The sequence below is a fragment of the Mus caroli genome, chromosome 3, assembly GCF_900094665.2.
Source record: "Mus caroli chromosome 3, CAROLI_EIJ_v1.1, whole genome shotgun sequence".
NCBI lineage: Eukaryota > Metazoa > Chordata > Mammalia > Rodentia > Muridae > Mus > Mus caroli.
This window is the reverse complement of record NC_034572.1, coordinates 150,035,829-150,056,168: the sequence shown is the minus strand read 5'-3', so window position 1 is coordinate 150,056,168 and position 20,340 is coordinate 150,035,829. Positions and strand designations below refer to the sequence as shown.

The following is a 20,340-nucleotide window of genomic DNA, read 5'->3' as shown; positions in this document are numbered from 1 at the left end:
AGAGAGAGAGAGAGAGAGAGAGAGAGAGAGAGAGAGAGAGAGAGAGAGAGAGAGAAGGGAGATCTCCCAGGTCTACGTCCATATCAACCAAACTAGCTCCAATTCACTTTGTTACATACCGTCTTTGTTACACACCTGTGACCTGTCATTGCATAGGCCCACAAGGGATGTGGTTGTCCCATAATCCCATAATAGAGCTGAAGTCTAGTGACACTGTGGCTGTTGAGGCATCCTTGCAGTTGGTGTACTGTCAGTGCCTTCAGTAGTATAGACAGAAAGAATCCTGTGGATGTGGTATAAAAGTGTCGCAGTGTAATGATAAATGGCATCGAATCCTTGAGAATTTTAGTGAATGACTATGCTTCCTGCTCTCTCCCCTTCAAAAGTGTTACGTGCACTTGTGATTTGCCTGCATGTATTCTGTGCACCATGTGCAGGCTGTGCTCAGAGAGACCAGTTTTGGATCCCCTACGACTGGAGTTAATAATGATTGTGACTTACCATGTGTACTAGGAATTTAATCTTAATCCTCTAAGAGCAGATAGTGTTTTTACCACTAAGCCATCTCTCCAGACCCCTTCAATGCTTTTTATCCATTGCTTGGAATACATTCCCTCTACTTAGGAAAAAATGGCATTAAGATAAAATATTTTGTAGTCTTAACCTGGCAGTAATCTCATATGCATATCTCATGACTACTCTGCATCTTCTTTATTTTTTCCATGTATTTATTTATTTATTTACTCATTCACTTTACATCCCAAATGCATCCACACTCCCTCCTCTCATCCCAGTCCTACTCTCACAAACCTCTTCCTCCAGTTATCCCCCAATTATCTCCCCATGGGTACCACTTCCTCCTCCCACCCCCATCAAGTCATTGCAGTACTCTACCACTGAGGCCTGGCAAGGCAGTTAGCTAAAGGAAGGAGATCCAAAGGCAAGCAACATAGTCAAAGTCCCACTACAATTGTTAGGGGACACACATGAAGTCCAAGCTACACATTTGCTACAACTGAGAGTCTAGGTCCAGCCCTTGCATGGTAGTTGAGTCTCTGTGGTCCCCCAGAGGTTTAGGTTAGTTGACTCTGTAGGTCTTCATGTGGTGTTCTTGACGTCTCTACTCTTTCCATTCTACACCCCTCCCCACACCCACACTCTTATCTTGATGGCAGTCCTATTTCTCCACTTATCCTGTGCTTGATTTAATATCATGCTTTGTTTATCATAGCCCTAGGAACAGCATGCTCTATCACACATGTAGCATCTAGGCTAGGTCTGTGATGGCTTAAATGATACAGGTTTGTGTGAATATAGCTCGTGATATTGGTAAATCATTACCTTGGGCTATAATGTATTTTGCAGAATTCACCACCCCCCATTGTTAAGTTATGTATTACTGGACACAGCAAGAGTTTGCAGAAGGCCTCACTTGGGAGAAAGAGGGATTTTGTTGCTTCACAAAATAGAATCTATCATGTCTGACCCTCCCTGCCTGCAGCAATACTGTACTACCAGAGGTACAAAGGACTAAGTTCTGTGCTTGTTCTTCATGGTGGTCTGGAGCACTTCAGGCTCTGGCAGTCCCATTTCTGCTTCAGCTCATGAGGCCCATTTCATGTGGTTTGGAATGGCTTTTTATCCATCTGCTTGTGAACTAAAGCTCTAAACATCAGCTGGGAGGAAAGGTCTTCTTGCTTTTTGTTATTTTTTAACTCTGTTCCCACAAAATTATGTGCATTCACGGTGTGTTGATCTTGTCTGAATAGATCCAGACAGTATGCCACTGCATGGGACCATGTTGCTATATCAGAGTCTGTGTCAAAACCTCAACATAATTCTTGTCAGCATTTGTTTTAAGAGCACATAGCCAAGCCTTCCTATTAACATCTCAAAGCTACAAGGATAAAGCCCTAGGGCTCACACATCACTGTGTCCTTAGGAGTCCCCAAGGCTAAATGGATGACCATGTCTTTCAGCTTAAATGAAATCTTACTCCTTTTAAGTTGTAGAAGCAAAGGTCAGTTTTGATCTAGAATATAAAACATTTAAACTTGTGGTATCATCATTGCCTTGCACAAGATCAACTGCCTATACCAGGATAGAGTGGTGAGAGCCCACAGCAGCTTACTGGTATCTGGAGATATTTTAAGCAAGTAGAGAGCTGAAGTATTACTTTCCAGAAAAGCATAATCTGAGTTTGGCAAACCAGCCACAAAAGTCAGCCACCAGCAGCTCCGATCTGGGCATAGCTGCCACACCCTGTCTCCTTTCACCTTTGCACAACTGAAGTAAAGTCATTTTCCATCAAATTCCATATGCTCTTAGTAATATCTGAGAGTTTTCTGGACAGTTAAGGAGTAATATTTGTGAAAGCATTTCATATTGGACCTTCTAGCAGAGAAGTCAAGGCAGGTACAAGTTTTGTTGAGTCCTTTGAAGTTCTAATATATCATCTTTCTGAAGCAGATGTAGGGGCACAGGCAAGAAGGCCCTCAACATAGTCAAGATTTACTCTTCAGCAAAGGTTTCACACATACTTGGGAACACATTTACAGGGAGAGTGGGTATGCACATACCATAGCAAAGTCCCTATCTAGTCTGTGGTTATAAACGGCTTCCCTGTTATTATCCAGGCTGGACTTGTCCCACTCATGTGCACACACTGAGACTCTGGAGAAAGCAGCACTTCCATGAAGCTGTGTGCACTCTGATCACATTTGCCTCTATTCTGAATGATTCTTTCCTCAGCTTCTCTACAGATGTTGAACCTTTGCATATATACACTAAAGCCAGCTTATGTTTTTCGGTGAAAATGAGGAGCAAGGCCCTTGCACTGCACTGCACTGTTCTCAAAGACAGCAGGTGGAGAGGGAATTCCTTCTCACATGACAGTGAGCTCTTGAGTAACAGGGCCCACTGAGCTTCCTTCCTTTAAGGAATATACACAGAGTAATTCTTGTGTTGTGCATATCATAAGTGAAAACATTAGCATATGCAATTTTGAGTCCCATAGTTTTTACTTAACAAGGAAATCTATTATGAATAGTTGTCACACTATTATCCCTTATGAATTATATTAAAGAATGCCTTTCTTAAGCACTGAGCTATACAGGGCTACAGTGCTCTCTCTCTCTCTCTCTCTCTCTCTCTCTCTCTCTCTCTCNTCTCTCTCTCTCTCTCTCTCTCTCTCTCTCTCTCTCTGTCCTTCTCTTGATTTTTCTCTACTTCTTTTTTTCTCTCATTTGCAGCAATTTAAAATTGTTTTATTGATAAAAATTGCTTAAAATCTCTGCTTAAAATTATAGTTCCTTTTACAATTGCAATGTAAAACCTTAAGAGGAAACATCTCTTTCAAATCTCAAATAGCAGGAAGAAGCAAGGCTCAAGTAGATGGGGACAGGGTCACAGCACTAATTCCTGGCTAGAAACTCACGAGACTGTGCAGGTCATAAAGTGACTGACATGTACACAACCTGTTAGAAAAGTAGGCTAAGCAGACCAGATCCTGTGGAAACATCCAGGATGAGGCTCTGATACTTCCTTACACAGACAGACGTCTAGAAAGTGGGATTTTTACCCATAACTCACCCCATCTCTATTTAACCTCAATATATAGAATGTGACATTTTCTCAAAGGTTTCCACAGAAACTACTCTAGAGAAATCACCAACCACTACAGATTTCTAAGAACAGTGGCTCATCACCAGTTTTTCTCTGGTCTGAGGTGGCAGAGCGCTCCACAGCCCCTGGCTTCCTACCATTCTCTGTCTTGTACTTCTCCCTGCTGTTTGCTCTTCTTGGAGATGTTGCTTGGATATGTATCCTTCATGTACTTCACTGTTCCTGTCTTTATGAGAAATCTGACCTGTTCTCATCACTGAATCTGCATTCTGTCTGAAACTTCCAGATCATCTCCTTCCTCAACTGTATACCCAACTGCCTACTGGACATAGTCTAAAACTAAAAATGCACAAAAATGAACCCCTGGTCTTTTCTAGGTGCTAAAAGCACTGGGCCTTTTTTCATGTTCTGATTCTGGTTAATGTTACGCACAGTAGCCATGAGGAGTCAGCTGAGTCCTGCTTCCTACGCTGTCCTATTCTCTGCAGATTTGGCCACCGCCTTACATCTCCTTGTCTCTCAGTTCTCACCTCAGCTACTGACTGCACCATTTTTATTTGACCATGTTATTTAAAATTTGTGTGGGGGTTTAGAACCCACACAGTCTAACAAAGTCTTTCAGAATCCAGATCTGTTCATACAATTTCTTTGTTAAAAATCATTTAATGACGCCAAGCCTAAAGTCAAAACATATATTCAAGGCTGTCCTGATACTTGTCAATTTGTCCAGCCTTTCTTTACAGTCTCACTTCTCCCTTTACTGTCTCTAGAAAGAGACCAGCATGACTTCTTGTCCAGCTGTTCATTCTTCCCTATCATCACATGAGCAGTTCTACATGTCTCTCTCTTCAGTCATCATTGCTAATTACTAAAGGCTGCCCTTAGCTCTGGGAGCAGAGACTCCTATCTGGCCTTGGCCTAGATCTGGGAACACAGACTCCTGTCTGGCTCCTGGCTGTGGGATGTTGTCATTTTGGTCATTTCCTCTATGCTCATCATTATTGTTGAGTGAATTTTTGAAAATTCTTCCTCAGAGAATGAGAAAATGATGGCCCAGATGATGTTTTGAGCTACACATTGGTTTTTTACAATTCAAATACTAATTTCAGCTTCTCTTGGTGGGTGGTCACTTCAGGGCCCTTGAGGCTAGATCTAGAGCCTCTTCTCTGTTGACTATTTTGCACTGGAGCCACTTATGCTTGTAATTCTCTCCTCTCCATTGTTTGAGCTCCTTGAGGGGAGATCTGTTTACCATGATCTTTCCAACATGAAGCCTATGGCTTTGAACATTGTAGACCATCAACACCCATATTTGACAAGTGAGCACTATTGCTGAATCAGCCATATGAGGGCCACATGGAACTTCATATTTGTTCCATCTTCACCCTTTAAAGATCCCAGAAGCCTGCACTATTATGCTGTGGACAGAACATTTAATGTAGAATTAACATCCACAAATCCTGGTCAGTGCATTAAGAGAGGCATGAGGCAAACTTGTGAGTTAGATATAGGAGATTATCTCAAGCCTATTTTCCTCCACCTTTCTCCCAAGTGGATTGTTTACCAGAGAAGCTTTCAGGTAAGCAGTGGATAGACAGTCATCATCATAAGTCATTTATCCCCCATATAGCCACAGTGCTGCTTCAAGTGCATTGAACTAAGAGCTAGTATATGTGATGTTACAATAACAATGACTGCATTTACTGAATACCTTCAGACAAAGGGACAGGTGCATTAAAGACATCATCTAAATTCCTATTGGGGGAATTTATGATTGCCCTCAGTTTGGAAATGAATTACTGAGGATTTGAATGAAACACATGTAACTTACATAAAGCAACACATAGCTGAAGTGCAGTAAAATGTAGATTTAAGAGAGATCTATTTTTCTCCTATGATGTAAAACACACACACACACACACACACACACACCACACACGGCTTTCTTTCTCTCTCCTTCCTCCCCCCACCCCACTCCTGTCTCCTTCCATCCCCTTCCCTCCACTCTTCTTCCCTCACACATGTTCATACCCAAATGCACTGACATCCTTTTTACATGGTTTCATTGATGGCTTTCCCAAACTTACACATTATCTTATATCTTTTTGTTGATCTGGAAAAAGAGATTGTGTAAATTAAAAGTAGACTGAAATGGTCTCAGGGTTCATTCTAAAGACTAAGGACAAACCTAGAGAGAGGACAGTTATACATAGAAATGATTTTTCAACTCTGTTTCAAGTGGCCATGATCATCTCTCATTCCATGGTGGTTTTGTGGTCTTAGATTTAGGTAGATAAGTGGAGCAGCTCAGAGCTTAAGCATAAAGCCAGCAGCAAAGACTCAAGCTTCAGCTTCACTACTGGCTTAATCTAATGACCTTTGCCACTGAACATACTCTTTCTAAGTTTTCTTATCTGTAAAGAGGGGATTGGAGAACCCCATCATTGACTTGTGTGAGGATTAAAAAGACAAATTCCTGTAAGAAATTAGGATAAAATCTGGGCCAGAATAAAATAATAGTAAATGTCATTTCTAATGCCTGGGACATTGCTTGGCATATCTGAGGCTAATAAGGGAGGCCAACAGCTACAAAACAGCTCATTCTTCATTGACTCATTAGTCCATTCATCCAGGGCTAAGTTTCTTTATTCATTAAAAATTTGCTAATTATCTATTAAATAGTATGTACTGTGTTTGGTGACTTGGCAGCTAAAGTGATTGATGAGACACTCATGCAGTTTTGAAACTCCACAGCACGCAACAGAAAAATTCAAATTGTGTAAAAATAGCTACAGTCTTTGGAGATGTTGTTTCAAGGTTACAGTGTTTGCCTAGTTTGCACGAATCATGAATTTGACTTCTAGTACCACAAAAGTGAAATAAAAGATAAAACAGAAACAATAATTAGAGTACATAATAGAGATACTTTAGTGCAGAAGAGCTTCAGTCATTGCAGGGAAGAATCCTCCATACACAGACACACCATCAAACTTCCAGGGCCAGCTCATAGTTATAGACAAAGTCTGTTTTTGTTAGCCAACCATTAACCTGTGTTAACAGGAATAAGTGAGAGAGAGAGAGAGAGAGAGAGAGAGAGAGAGAGAGAGATGATAGATGGGTGATATATAGATGATAGATAGATAGATAGATAGATAGATAGATAGATAGATAGATAGATAATAGATAACAGATAGATGGTAGACAGATAACAGATAGATGATAGATATATAAATGATAGGCAGATGATAGACAGATGATAGGTAAATTAAAGATGATAAATAGATAGATGATAGATAGACATAACATACAATCCTAAATTGTAAGAAATATTATTACTACTTCATTTTAGAAAATAAACTATGATTTAGAAATTTTGTTAGCAAGTTAACATGCTGTTAATTCTTAATTTTTCTTTGCTTTTTAAATCAATTTATTTTTTCAGATTTTTGAATATTTAAGCCATCTAAAATATTGACAATATTCTATAGAACTGTGAATATTTACATTAAATTAGAATTCAACCTGCTCCTGATCTCTTCAGTGGCTCTTGTTACTAATCACCATAGAAAACAGCCTCATGAGAAAAAAAATCTTAGCAAGAATTTTACAGAAGACCATTGCATGGCCACGATTGTTTTCATTTCAAAATTAGTGCTAAGAAATATTAGGAAATATTTAACTAAACCAATGAAAGAGTTGATATAAACTTATGCACTTGATTCTATATTAGAAGTTTTTTAATCACTCCAATTCAAAAGCTCATAAATTATAATACACAATGAAGTGTGTTCTATGTGAGATGAAAATCTTCATACCATTTTTGTTTCTACAAAACAGAAAATCCCCTGCCTATGATGAACTTCACAGTATTTGCATTTTCCTGGAGTAAGTTGTTATCATGGGGTAACATAAGAATGTGTGCTAGGTTACAGTAAGAATACTAACTTTGAGAGGAGACTCATTCAGATAACTTTGTGAAACTGAGGAAGCAGAGAGTCTGCATTTTTCTCTGAATTTTCAAATAAACAGTCAGCTTTAAAATAAGTGGTGTTTTATGGTTCTAACCATCTGTAAGTCACTCAGCTTCCACAAAGTACTAATTGTAGTTGCTGAGAAGAGCATTAATGTAGGATTTTCCCTCTCCTGCTGGTCCCTAGGGCTGCTGCTCAATCACTCCCAGTCCCTGAGAAGCATTAGAGTGAGCTCTAAAGACACTCGGACACCTTGAGGGCAGATACACTAATACGTCTTCAAAGTATCCCTTCCTTTTATCTGCTAAAACTTTTTGGAGAAAGTGGAGCATGCCCAGAGGTGTTCATATCTGCCTTTTCAATCTTTGGAACAGACGCCTATGACCCTGAGCTAAGAACATCATTGATGTGCACAGTACCTGTCCTTTGAAATCTATGACCTCAAGTTGAGCATGTGCAAAAGTGTTCTGCTCAGGCATGGAGACCCTCAAATTTCTGCCCATATACATAAATATAGGGTCTTTATACAACAACCCCACATGTCTTTTGTTAGATAAAGCAATGAAGACATTGCTTTACAAATGAGTCCCACGTTCTATCAGCAGGGGATCCACCTCCCTCTCTTCCTGACTGCTTGGTTCTGCTTGTTTTGGGCTTAAACCCAAGAGACAACCCATTATGTTACATTTGGATGTATAGAGAACGTAGCATTTTTCTTAATTAAACCCTACATTGTATTTCAAGATACAGTTTTAAGTCAATATGCTACATATGCAGATAAAATACTTTTCCAATGCCTGTTTACTCACTATCTCATTTTACATACAGCATGTGACTTTCTGGTGACTCCCAAGATGAGTGTCTACAGATGAACAACCAAGAGCAAACTCAAGTCGTGGTTCCTCCATGCTTCAAGAGAAGACTTTTTTTTTCTTAATAAACCACTACAGATAAAACTTCATTTAACTATCTTCAGTCAGAAGATGCACTTCATCTATTTCTGTAACTCCTACTCCTTTTAAACTCTAAGACTTTTTACATGTAAATGTTTACAGGTATCATAAAATTCTCAAACATCCAGATACTTTTGGAACAAACTTTTCTGTTCCTACATTAGGATTAGGTCTAAGCTAATACTCCGTGCTTGGGCTTCATTCCTGCTCATGCAGAGGAGTCTGGAGGCCCTTGGAGTATGCTTTCTGAGTTCTTTTTTTTTTTTTTTAACTTACGGTTGAGGGGCAGGCTCGCGTTGGTTGTACCCAACTTGTTGGCAGCCACACAAGTATAGTTGCCGAAGTGCTCCTGCGTCACATTGGTCACTGTGAGGATGGATCTTGTGCTAAAATTCTGAATGATAATTCCTTGTTGGCCATTGAAGAGCCTAGAGAAGAGAACATACTATAATTAGCATGTATGTGGGACATCAGTTTTAAATTCAGCTTAGGCAGAGATGCCATGGCAACCTGGAAGCTATCATGTGACCACACCCTCATGGATTGCCAACATGGTGTTAGTTCTGTTCTGCAACACTTCTCCTCCCTTGGTGGGTTTGATAGAGAAGACAGGCTTTATAGAGGTCCTTTGCTTTGATGGGTTGCCCTGCTACATGATAAACCAGACCATGTGCTCTTCATGTGTACTTTTCCTAGTGTACAAATTAACCCAGTAGAGCAAAGGCTTCTCATCCATGAAAACCAAGAAAGAGGAAAAAGGAAGTAGACTTAAGCTGCCCACCAAAAGCTTGGCAAATGGCTTCTGGGTCAGTTGGCTAGTTGATAGGAGCCTAAGATACTTCATGGGTAACTCCTCTGAAAACATGTGTTACAAGGATTCAAGAAAAAGTCAATACCATATAGCTGTTGACATAGACAACGAAGGCTGGGGGATGACTTCCTTTAACCTAGAGAAGGAAGTACAGCAATGTTGACAGCATTCAGTATCCTAAAACATATTTGCCCCATTTTTTAGGACTTTATAATTCCTGTAAACCTCTCCATGTAAAAATGTCAATAGTATCTGCTTGATATTGCTGACATCCTCACACTCTCTCCAGACACAGCACCTGAGGCCCGTGTTCAATCTGAGCTTGCATGATTCTATGTTGTAGTAACCAGTCATATTGCTCCCCATTTCTGCCTCTTCCTGGATCTACCCTTGGCTCTGACATCCTGCTTTTCCTGTCATTTAAACCACTTTCTCCTTATGCCATCTAGTCTATGTTTTCTATTATTTCTTAAATGACTGTCTTCTCTGTGTAACTCACTCTTGCATGGTTCTCTCAGTGTGGATACATGAGTTTATTTGTTTTTTGTTTTTGTTTTTAACAGATTGGATTGTTTGAATCTCCTAAAAAACGTCACACTACAAGGATATACTTTCTTTGATGTTAAAATTATACACCATTTGTAGTGATGTCTCAAGTACATGGAGTATTCTATAGGACAATGGGTTAGAATAATCATTAAATGAAGCCAAATTGAAGAAATTTTCTCTCTAAATATAAATTATGTATCAATGAGGATGAAACCAGATTCTATCTTCTGCTTGAGCAATGTCAGATTTATATAAATGAGACATGGTGATCAGAAGTGAGTAAATTCACCTGGTGAGTGGCCAGCTAGATTTTTCTTTCATGTATGATAGTTTCAGTATCAACTATGTCTGATCACAAAGAAGTTCATCTATGGTTTCCCTGGAGTTGGCACTGACTTCTTATTATCTGTATATTACACTGAATCGAGACAAACTAGTCTACGTGTAGTGCAAATCAGAAGTAGTGAGATATGATTACTCTCAGAATTACTTTACTAGCTGTAGTGGTTGAATTTGACTTATTCAAAATGCAAACTTCAATCATATTAACAAAACTATGAGTTGAATAAACATTGAACAAAATTTAAACTTGAGCAGAAATAATGATCCCCAATTCTAAATGAGAATATTGGATGAAAGTATTTTAAAATTATGAAAATATATGCTAAATTCCTAGTGCCTTGTTGTACACTTTCATGTCTCACATTAATAACCTTTAACCAATTCATGAATAAATGAATATAATTTGATGCCTGAGATTGAACCCGGGCTTAGTGAGAACTCTGCTAACTGGGCAATATCTGCACACATCCCCTTAATAGCTTTATTTTAAACTGATTATTTATGCCACATGTACAGATCACAGTTCCATTTTCCTGCCTACTTTGGTACTAGGGTTTAAGTCATTGTGCCCATGTCTGTTACAGACACATTTTCTGAGGGCTCTGTAATTCCCTAGACTCCTGAATCTCTGATGTGCCCCAAACCAGAACTGTCACATTTCTATAGAACTGAGAAGAAATGAACTAGAATCTTCCGCTGGCTGAACTCTGAGATATTTTCCAGGGAGTACATTGAGAAGCTCTTTGGCTCCATTGGTTTCTTTGTCATGGCTATCTCTCTGGATGAGTTGACTTTCCGTTTTCTGCCCTTCAATGAAGCAAAGCTACATATGTTGCTGAGTCATGCATGTTATAGCCCATGCTCTGTGCAGCCCCTCCTGTAGTGCTCTGGCAGCAGCATCTGCACCAATATCACAGTAGCATGCCAGAGTGATAACCCAACAGCCAGGGAGATGATGAGGACAATGAGCAAGAGAAGAGTCTACCCTCACAATAGTCTCCCGGGGAGCCTACTTCACTGAAATTAATGAAGTCTATAGCTAACTTCCTTCTACAGTAGAACGTTTGAGAACTGCTTATTCCTTACACAGCATTTCAGACATGCTCTTCTCCTTGAGTGCTTTGTAAAGCCGTCTTTGAGAGAGTGTGACTACTGAGGCTCACCTGATTGTGGACACTGAGGTGTACGTCCAGACAACGGGCCTCTGTGATTTTAATCACAAAGATCTTGCCCTGGAAGTTTTATCAAAGATTCAATGCAATTTTGAAAATATTTACTAAATCAATATAAAAGGTGAGTTCCATGTCAAGTGATCAAAGATAGATTAACACAAACTCTGCCCTTCCAAATGCTGAAGCTGAGGGAAAAAAGTAGCCCAGGCCATAGATGACCCCACCCCAGTAACTGAATGTCAAAACATGAGTCCCACCTAAATGCTATAGCATTTAATTTTAATTGATGACTTTTTTTCTTTTTGAAGATTTTATCCAAGATGTTTTCCTATAATTTTATGTTTTATTAAGAGACTCTTTTTTGGATGAGGACATACTAAAGTTGGTGCAACACTGCTCTATAGCATGAAAACCTGGGTTTTATCTCCAACATTGCATAATATGGGTGTGATAGCATATACTTCAAATTAGGTGGTAGAAACAGGATGATACCTCTGATGCTTCAAAGTGATCCTTAGCTACTAAGGAAACTGGGGGTTAACCTGGGCTACATAAGGTCCCATAGAAATATAGATAGAAATATAGAAATTAGATGGATAGATAGAAGATAGATAGATGATAGATAGATGGATAGATAGGTGGATAGGTGGATAGATGGATAGATCAATAGATTATAGATAGATGGATAGATAGATAATAGATTGATAGGTTATAGATAGATAGATGATAGAATTATTCTTATATTGTCTTATATTGACAGGTTATTTATTTCTTATAGACTTTCCCTAAAATGGAAGAGAATCTTTACTGAATTCGGAGTTAAAAGTCACATACCAGGTTTCCTGTTCTTTATACGAGCAAATGTACTTATATGGAAGTGCTTGGGCATGTGTCCTTGCTTACTCTTACCAGGGGAGCTTGGGTAAGATCCCACAATCACTGCAGATCCTGCTGTTGTCCACCCCTGGCACCAGCTGAAGTTTGGTCCATACTGAACCCATTACTCTGACTCTCATATGTCTTTGGCCAATGCCTCATAAATCTGTGGACTGTAGACTGCTTGACTTGCCAGCATCTGCTGCAGGTTCCCGTGAGCACAGCTCCAAAAGGAACTACTGTATTAAAACAGAGTCCTGTATTATCTCACACCAGAGGTAACAAAGGGAACCAGGCATGCTTAATTATCAAATGATAACAAATTACCCTCATTATCTCTTTTGGACTCTAGATATCTAAGGTGACTAAGAAACCCAGCAGCATAGTCACCAGAGAAAAACCCAACCACATAGTGTCAGTATCAATTGCTAAGATTGCAAAAATAACTAGGGCAATGGCATTGTGTCTTGCTCAGTCTCAGGCCTGCCTCGCTTCATGTTTGTGATTATTGTCTGCTCTTTCTTTCTAGGTCAGAATCAACAATAAATGACACAGGACCAGAGCCGTGACTGTATTTCTAGTCTCATTGTATACAGGAAAGCTTTACATATACTTAGAAGATGGCAGTCATGCTCAATACATTTATAACTGAAATTCTTCAGTATTTGTTCATGCATGTGTGGTAAGAGTGGGAAGCCAACATTCATTCATGAACACTTTCTGTGAACATGAAATGAATGTTCTCAGCAACCCTGGGAGATAGGTGTTATTAGTCCTAGTTTAGAGATGAGGAGACAGAAGTTTAGAAAAATTAAGCTAATTCATTTTCTAATCATCCAATAATTGACACAACTACTGATATTCAAATGTGGATCTCCTTGGACTGCTGGTGTCCACTCCTGGCAGTTAGCGCTGACATCTTCAAGCAGAAACCGGATGTTATGTTTGAGTTTGGTAGACAGCTCAGAAAGCATGAGTGCTTCAGGAAAGTTGAGTTGGGCCTTAGAACAAAGCTACTGGAGCTAAATAGCTAACTGATATGCTGTAGGCAAGCCAAGAAAGCTGGGATCAATCCAGGGGGTGAGTCTCATGGGGTGGAGAGTCAACAAAACAGCAAGCTTTCATTCCCGGGGCTTTATGGATATCGTTCTGGGATGGAGGCTCATTACTAGTTCTGGGGCTTAGTTCTGCCTTGAGCGAAGCTTTTTACACAGCTGCCATTTTTTCTCCCTTGAGTCAGTCTCTCAGGCTGCACATAGCCCCAGCACATACCCCATTGGCAGCAGTTACTGTCTGTGATTTCATCTCTCAGCCCACTATAAAATGGAAAGGGGAAAAAAATCTCTCCTGCACAACATGGTCAAGAACAGCAAAAATCAGCTATGGGCCAAAAATGTGGTTTCTTTAGTTATAAAATGGTCTTTACTGTTCAAGTTCTGGTAGAGTTGTGGTATTGCTGAGCTCCACTAGACTTGGCTGGGTCCCCACATCTAACACAGATTTATTTGCACATCTTCCTACATGTTTGTGAGTACTTCAGATTCATGCCCATCTTGCCTGGGAGTCTGGAATTGCATAATGAAAATATTTTTCAATGCTTTTATTATGTATTTGATTCTAAGAACATCATACAAGAGTGCTAGTGTTGGCCTCTTAAAATGTGGGCACACAGTGACTACTGAATGCTTGGTTGCTTGAATTAGTTCATTATATCTTGGTAAACCTTCATGATTTTATCTGTGAAGTGGAAGAAGCTAACCCAGTAGCCAACTGTGGATGGAAAATGGTTTAAAGTAATAATGTGTACTCTTTAAGTACATGTACCTCAAATCTAGCAGACACTAGATTCTAGCAGGCTAAGCCATCATTCAATGATAGAGTCTGTTTCTTAAAATGTATTCACTTCCCCCTAGACTGCAGTCAAACATTAAATATTGAACATACAGGAAATTATGTTTAAAGCAAGATGAGTGATGGCAAAGATCATGGCATTGTGATTTCAAGACTTGCCAAACGCTGTATCAGTCATATGCCCATTATCAGTCTCATCCAAGCTTTTGGGAGATACCCCAGGGCAGGCAGAGAAACCAATAGTGAAAATGTAGAGGAGGAGAACTTCAACAAACCAGTGTGGAAGGGAGGTTCTGTGTGTATGCTGCTATAGCAACCTGTTCATTTATTGTGTGGCTGACACTTGAGGCTAGAGAATAGCAAGGTAGCGTTTATTCCTGGGAGCATTCTGAAGACTATTATGCATCACTGTCTGAGACCCAAGAGGTATCTATCTTTAGTTGTATATTTGAATAAATTAATGTTATTATAATACATTAGGATACTTTAATGATTTTAGACTTTATTAAGCTATTTAAAATGTATGTCTTGTTTACTCTATCCATTTTAATGAAATTAATAATTTTAGATCCAAGACTTTGGGGCTGCCCTACTAGTGACAGTTTGGTTTGCACTGGGGTGGGGGGACTTTAAGTACCATATGAAAGGAACAAAGGTTACATACAGTGCAGGATCCCACTCCCACTAATAACAGTGGGTCCTGAACCCTGGCAATCTTGACAACTCCTGAATCTCTCACTCTGCTTGAGCTGTTTGCCTAATAGCTGGGTACCTGAAAGTTTAATGTTAAGTTTTATACTAAAATATAACAATATAATCATTTTTCAGAGCTGGAGATCACATAAAAGGAAGTCACAAATGAGCAACAGAAACTACTTTCCTTTTTCCTCATCATGTTGGGGTTGGGTTGGTATTGACTACAACTGGACAATCAATTGAATGTACCCTCCTTTTCCCATTTGAAAACATCTTTGGGAAGATGGATCACTGGAAAAAGGGCTTGATTTATAAGCACCAAATCTTAAGTGTGATCTCATAAACACATGTGAAAAAAATAAAACCAACAACCCAAATGAGCAAAACAGAATTAAAACCATCCAAGTGGCATGCATTTAGAATCCTTGTACACAGGACATGAAGACAGGAGGATTCCCCTGGGCTTGCTGGCTATCTGGACTAGCCTATTTGACAAGACTCAAACCTCCAAGAGACTTTGTTTCTGTTTTTGTTTTGTTTTTTGTTTGTTTGTTTGTTTGTTTGTTTTAAAGAGTATGAAGCTGGGCAATGGTAGAACATGCCTTATTTCCCAGAACTCAAGAGGCAGAGGCCGGTGGATCCCTGTGAGTAAGGTTAGCCTAGTCTACAGAGAGTTCCAGGACAGACAAACCTGTCTCAAAACCAAAACCAAAACCTAAATAAATGAATACATGAAAGAAGGAAGGAAAGAAGGAAGGAAGGAAGGAAGGAAGGAAGGAAGGAAGGAAGGAAGGAAGGAAGGAAGGAAGGAAGGAATAAATATTTTAAAAACCCAAGAAAACCAGAAACACCCCTCCCAAAAACCCTGGTGTGGACAGATCATCTGCAATATCAACCCAGGTAACCACTTGTTTTTCATTCACATATGCACACTTGTATATGAAGAACTGCACAGATGTGAGTTTGCATGCATAGCGACAGAGTTCAGGGTCAGTGATCATAGAACTACTAAAACCATAACTCATTTATGTAACAAAGTTATAGAAACATCATGCCGGGTGCCAGAAAGGTGATAATGAAAGAAGAATCCTCGCTCCACAGTCTAGAGTTTAGCAAGAGAAATGGACACAGTGATGGATTTGAGGATGGGGTGAGCATCCAAGAGTCAAGTTGGAGAAATTTCTCCTGAAACAAAAGTTATCTCTCTGGAACTATCAAAGGACAATGGCTTGCAGTAAACGATCATAAGTTCTGAACGATAAGAAAAGGAATAAAAGGGCTTGAGTATGAAGAGGGCTTGAACCTATAAATGTTATAACAGTTAAATAGACAGGAGGGAGGACAGACTGGACCAGTGGCTGCTCTCAAGCCACATCAGTAAGACACTGCTGCACTTTACCATACCTTTGCTTCGAATGCAGCTAATTGTGACAGACTAAATTGTGATTATGACTTCTAACGAAAAGCATCCAGCTTAAGGGTAAGTAGTATGTGACCAGCAGTGATAACAACTCCATCTTTATGGCTGTGAAATAGTGAAGTTTGTCATGGTGAAGCCACAAAGCAGTCATGAAAATATGTAAACCAAGAGAACTTAGTATCACTAATGCACTCAGGACAGCTATAAGGGTGGAGGATGTAATGATGGCCGTGTGACTAATGACGGACAGTCAAGGACAACAGTAGGCCGGAGTAGGTGATGCACATTAGTTCGATTCAACACCCCAAACTGAGTGGGAAGTGTGAGTTCCATCTTCCTCCTTGACCCAAAAATACACACATCGACGTTGCACATAGCCCAGAGAATTAACTAATCCCAGCAGAGTTTACCTAGCTCTTGTCCAGTTTCTACCATTGCACTATAAAACCTATATCCAGAAAAGTTTCATGGTTCCTCCCTCCCTTGGGAAACCCTTCAAACTCTTAGGAGTGTCTCTCTAGCTTTTCCTTTTTGTTTTTTAAAACTTATTGTGGCTTTACTTCAAGCTTTCTCTTTTTTATAATATTCTTACCAATGTTTGCTTTTGCTGCACACACTCTCACAAAGGTCCAGGTCATTACGTTTCTTTGGCATAACAAAATGAGCTTGGAGATAGTATCCTAACTGTCTTTGATTATCTTGTGTATCCAGCATCTTTGGTTCTTAGATCATGCACAACTGGGCCTTCGGGAGACTCTGGCCTCCTTTAGAAACCCTGCCAAACCTTAAGAATGAAAGACTCCAGAGGCTTTGTGGGGAGAGAGACACCTGCACTGAGTCTATAGATTATGTAGTGAGAGGAAATATACAGGCGCACCAGGAGACTGGGTGTGTTAGTGTATGCATGTGTGTGCATGTATGTGTATGCACTGCTATGTGTGTGTGTGCATGTGTGCATCCATGCTTATGAGTACATGCATGGGTGTACTTGTATATGCAAGGGTCTTAACAGCAAAAGTACCAAATAAAGAAGGGGTCTGAAATAACATGATGTCATACTTTGGAAATGGAAATTTCTCAGGGTGATGTTGGCTCAGGTTGTGGGAGGCAGAAGTGTGAGATTTGTCACTCAAAAAGCAAAGTAAGACCAGGCTGGGATGGCCTGTCATGTAGTGGAGAGAGCTCTTTGTAGAGGAAACATGAAGAGACCCTCATGGGCTGACATGTGACATGCTCAGATGAGAGCTTGACTGTCATAAGTCTTAAGGCACAGACACACTTCCTGCTGTTGCGTGGTGAACTCTGTGGAACAGTGACACTTTGATCTGCCATGTTTTTCATTATATCATTTCTCACCCCCATGAAACCTCATTCCTGTGTTCCAGCCTCAGGAAATGACGCCAGTTTTCACCCCAGTTGTCACCTGGGTAGGAAGCTCTAGTCATCCTTCCACAGTGCTCTCCAATCTAATTGTTCCCTCAAATGTTCCTTCTGGCATTATCAGTGTTCTTTCTCTTTCTCTCTCTGCCTTATGATTGTAGACCAAGATGTGAGCTTTCCCTTATTTCATCATGATGGACTCTAACCCTCTTTCTCTATATACCAAACTTTCTTTTACAATTTGCCTTGGGCATGGTGTCCTATTACAGCAATAGAAAGTAAGACACCAACCATACAAGGTCATCACATGCAATTATAATTTTAGGTGGCTGATTTTCTGCATGTGCACATATATGCACATATCTGATCATCATTGTATGAGTCTCTACATACATATTTTGTGCATGTATGTGACTCATCCTTCACAGAAATGCTAAACTGAACATATTAGTCATTTATTCTCTTAGCAGATGTTGTAAATAATACCCAAATCTGCACAGACTAAGTTGAGAATGTGTTGCCAAAAAGACGAGAAGGTATAGCTCCCAGTTCGAAATGCAAATAGCATGATTTGGGAGCACATTACTTTTTAACTCATCAACTGAGAGTTTTTAAGGTCTCACTGTGAATTTCTTTTGTATTCATTGGACTCGTTTGTGCCTTTTACATTCCTATGTTAAGTTATGGGGATGAGTTAAGAAAGACACTTTTTTTTTTTAATTAAAGACTTTACCAAAGCATAGCTAGAATTAGCCTCTGTGCTAAATGACTTTAATTATATCTTTAAATTGGATTTATTGATTTATCATTTTGTTTTTCATTGATAGATATTAGTTTACAGAGTATAGTAGACATTTTGAGATTTTTATACAAACAGAATGAACTAATAAATTTACCTATTGCCTAAAAGCTTAAGCAGTCTAACTGATCAATAGAAATAAGAAACCATGGCTTTCTGGCCCTCAGGCTTGAATTTCAGGAAATCTTGAAAAAGAGGGGAAAAGTATGGCATGCGTCATGTAAAATAAAAATATGACCTAATATAACATGCTAATGCTATCAAGAAAAGAAAGTTTAAATGGTGGTACTTTATATCAATTATATAAACCCTAATTTCCCCAGTATTAAAATATATTTAAAATAAAATTAAGCTCACTAGGATTGTCCTTATGCTGAGAGTTTGGTGTTTAAAAATGACTACCTTATACCAATGGCTAATGATTTAACAAAACATGGATAAATGGAGTCACTCTCACGCTAGCTGTTAAGATAGTGCAATGAAGTAAATTAAATTGGCAATATTTCTAGTATGAAACCCAGTTAGACCATCAATAAGATACAGTGTATAGGCATCTGATGATCTCACCTCCTGATACAATATGCGTGATACTTCCCTTCAGCAGAGAGTAGGGCTGCCACATGCAGATAATAGAATACTGCAGAAATGACAGTATGAGACCTAACAAAGGTCACAAGAAGGTTTGGTATAGCAGTTTCTATCCTGCTGTCTCCTGGATCAGATTCTGGAGAAAGTCTGTTGCCATGACATAAAGTCACTTAAGCAGTCCTGTGGAGATATCCACATGACAAATAACTTAGGCCATCTGCCAGGAACTGCCACTAGCATCACCACTCTTACCATGTGAATGTGAGTGTGTGTGTGTGTGTGTCTATGTGCACGTGTCTGTGAATATCTATGTGTATCCCTGTATGTATCTCTCTGTGTGTGAGCACATGTGTGTCTATGTATGTGTGTTGAGTGTGTGTGAGTGAATATGTGTCGTTGTGCATGTTTGTGTGCTTGTGTGCATACATGTCTGTACATGTGTTCATGTGTGAGTGTGTAAAGGGGTTGACCCCATAGACTCTGCCTGAAGATTTATGAGACCCAGTTCTGTCACCACCTGCCCCAATTTATGCAGACTGTTCAAGAACACACTTTGCTTTCTATGGAGAAATAGCATCTGTTATCACTTGCTCATAGGAATAGAGTCTATCAGCAGCTTACAGTGACACTTTTATACAGCAATGGATGACTTTCACTGTGATGAGGTAAATGCCTACCCAGCCTTGGCTGTCATGTCTTGTGGCTTGGTGTGTCTGTGTGAGTTCATGGGTTCATGGGTGTGTGTACCGGTATGTACATTTGTGTGTACATATGTATACATGTGTATGCATGTATATTCATGGGCATATGTGCATGTGTGTATATGTATTATGTGTGTTTGTGTGTTCATCTGCATGAAAATCCATGTTTGATGATCTTGGTGTGAGAGACATGGGCATTTTAAGCATTTCCTTAAATACAAGTAAAATCTTGTGTGGGTTATTTCTGAATGTTTATATAAGGATGACAGATGAAAGATCTCTGGGAGACAAAGAGCTTGCAAGAACTACTCTATCCTGATGGGGTCTCTGACAGAAGTCTCCTCCTGGATAGGTTTCTGGGGGTTCAGAAAAAAACTCTGAAACCTGGTATATCTGCTCCTGTTACTTGTCCACCTAATTCCATTTTTGTTTCTGCTTCCTTTGTAAACATTGGTAGGTATTAGTGAATATTTCTATGAGCCATGTCTTGTTCTGCAAATCAGTAATCAACCAGAAATGCTACTGCTCTTGATGTTTATTGTTGACTTTTCAAGCCATTGTTGATAGACTGAGTGCCAGAGTAAAAGGGTTGACCCCATAGACTCTG

The 20,340-nt window shown here is 39.6% G+C and overlaps 1 protein-coding gene across 2 annotated transcripts in view; it reads right to left on the bottom strand.

Moving 5' to 3' along the window:
• Positions 1 to 20,340, bottom strand: part of Negr1 (neuronal growth regulator 1) — a 758,422-nt gene that overhangs the window by 144,168 nt on the left and 593,914 nt on the right. For both annotated transcript variants that reach the window (XM_021157845.1, XM_021157844.2), the window contains exon 6: positions 8,825 to 8,976. In XM_021157845.1, coding sequence (XP_021013504.1) covers positions 8,825 to 8,976 — 152 coding nt within the window. The remainder of the gene's footprint in view (positions 1 to 8,824; positions 8,977 to 20,340) is intronic.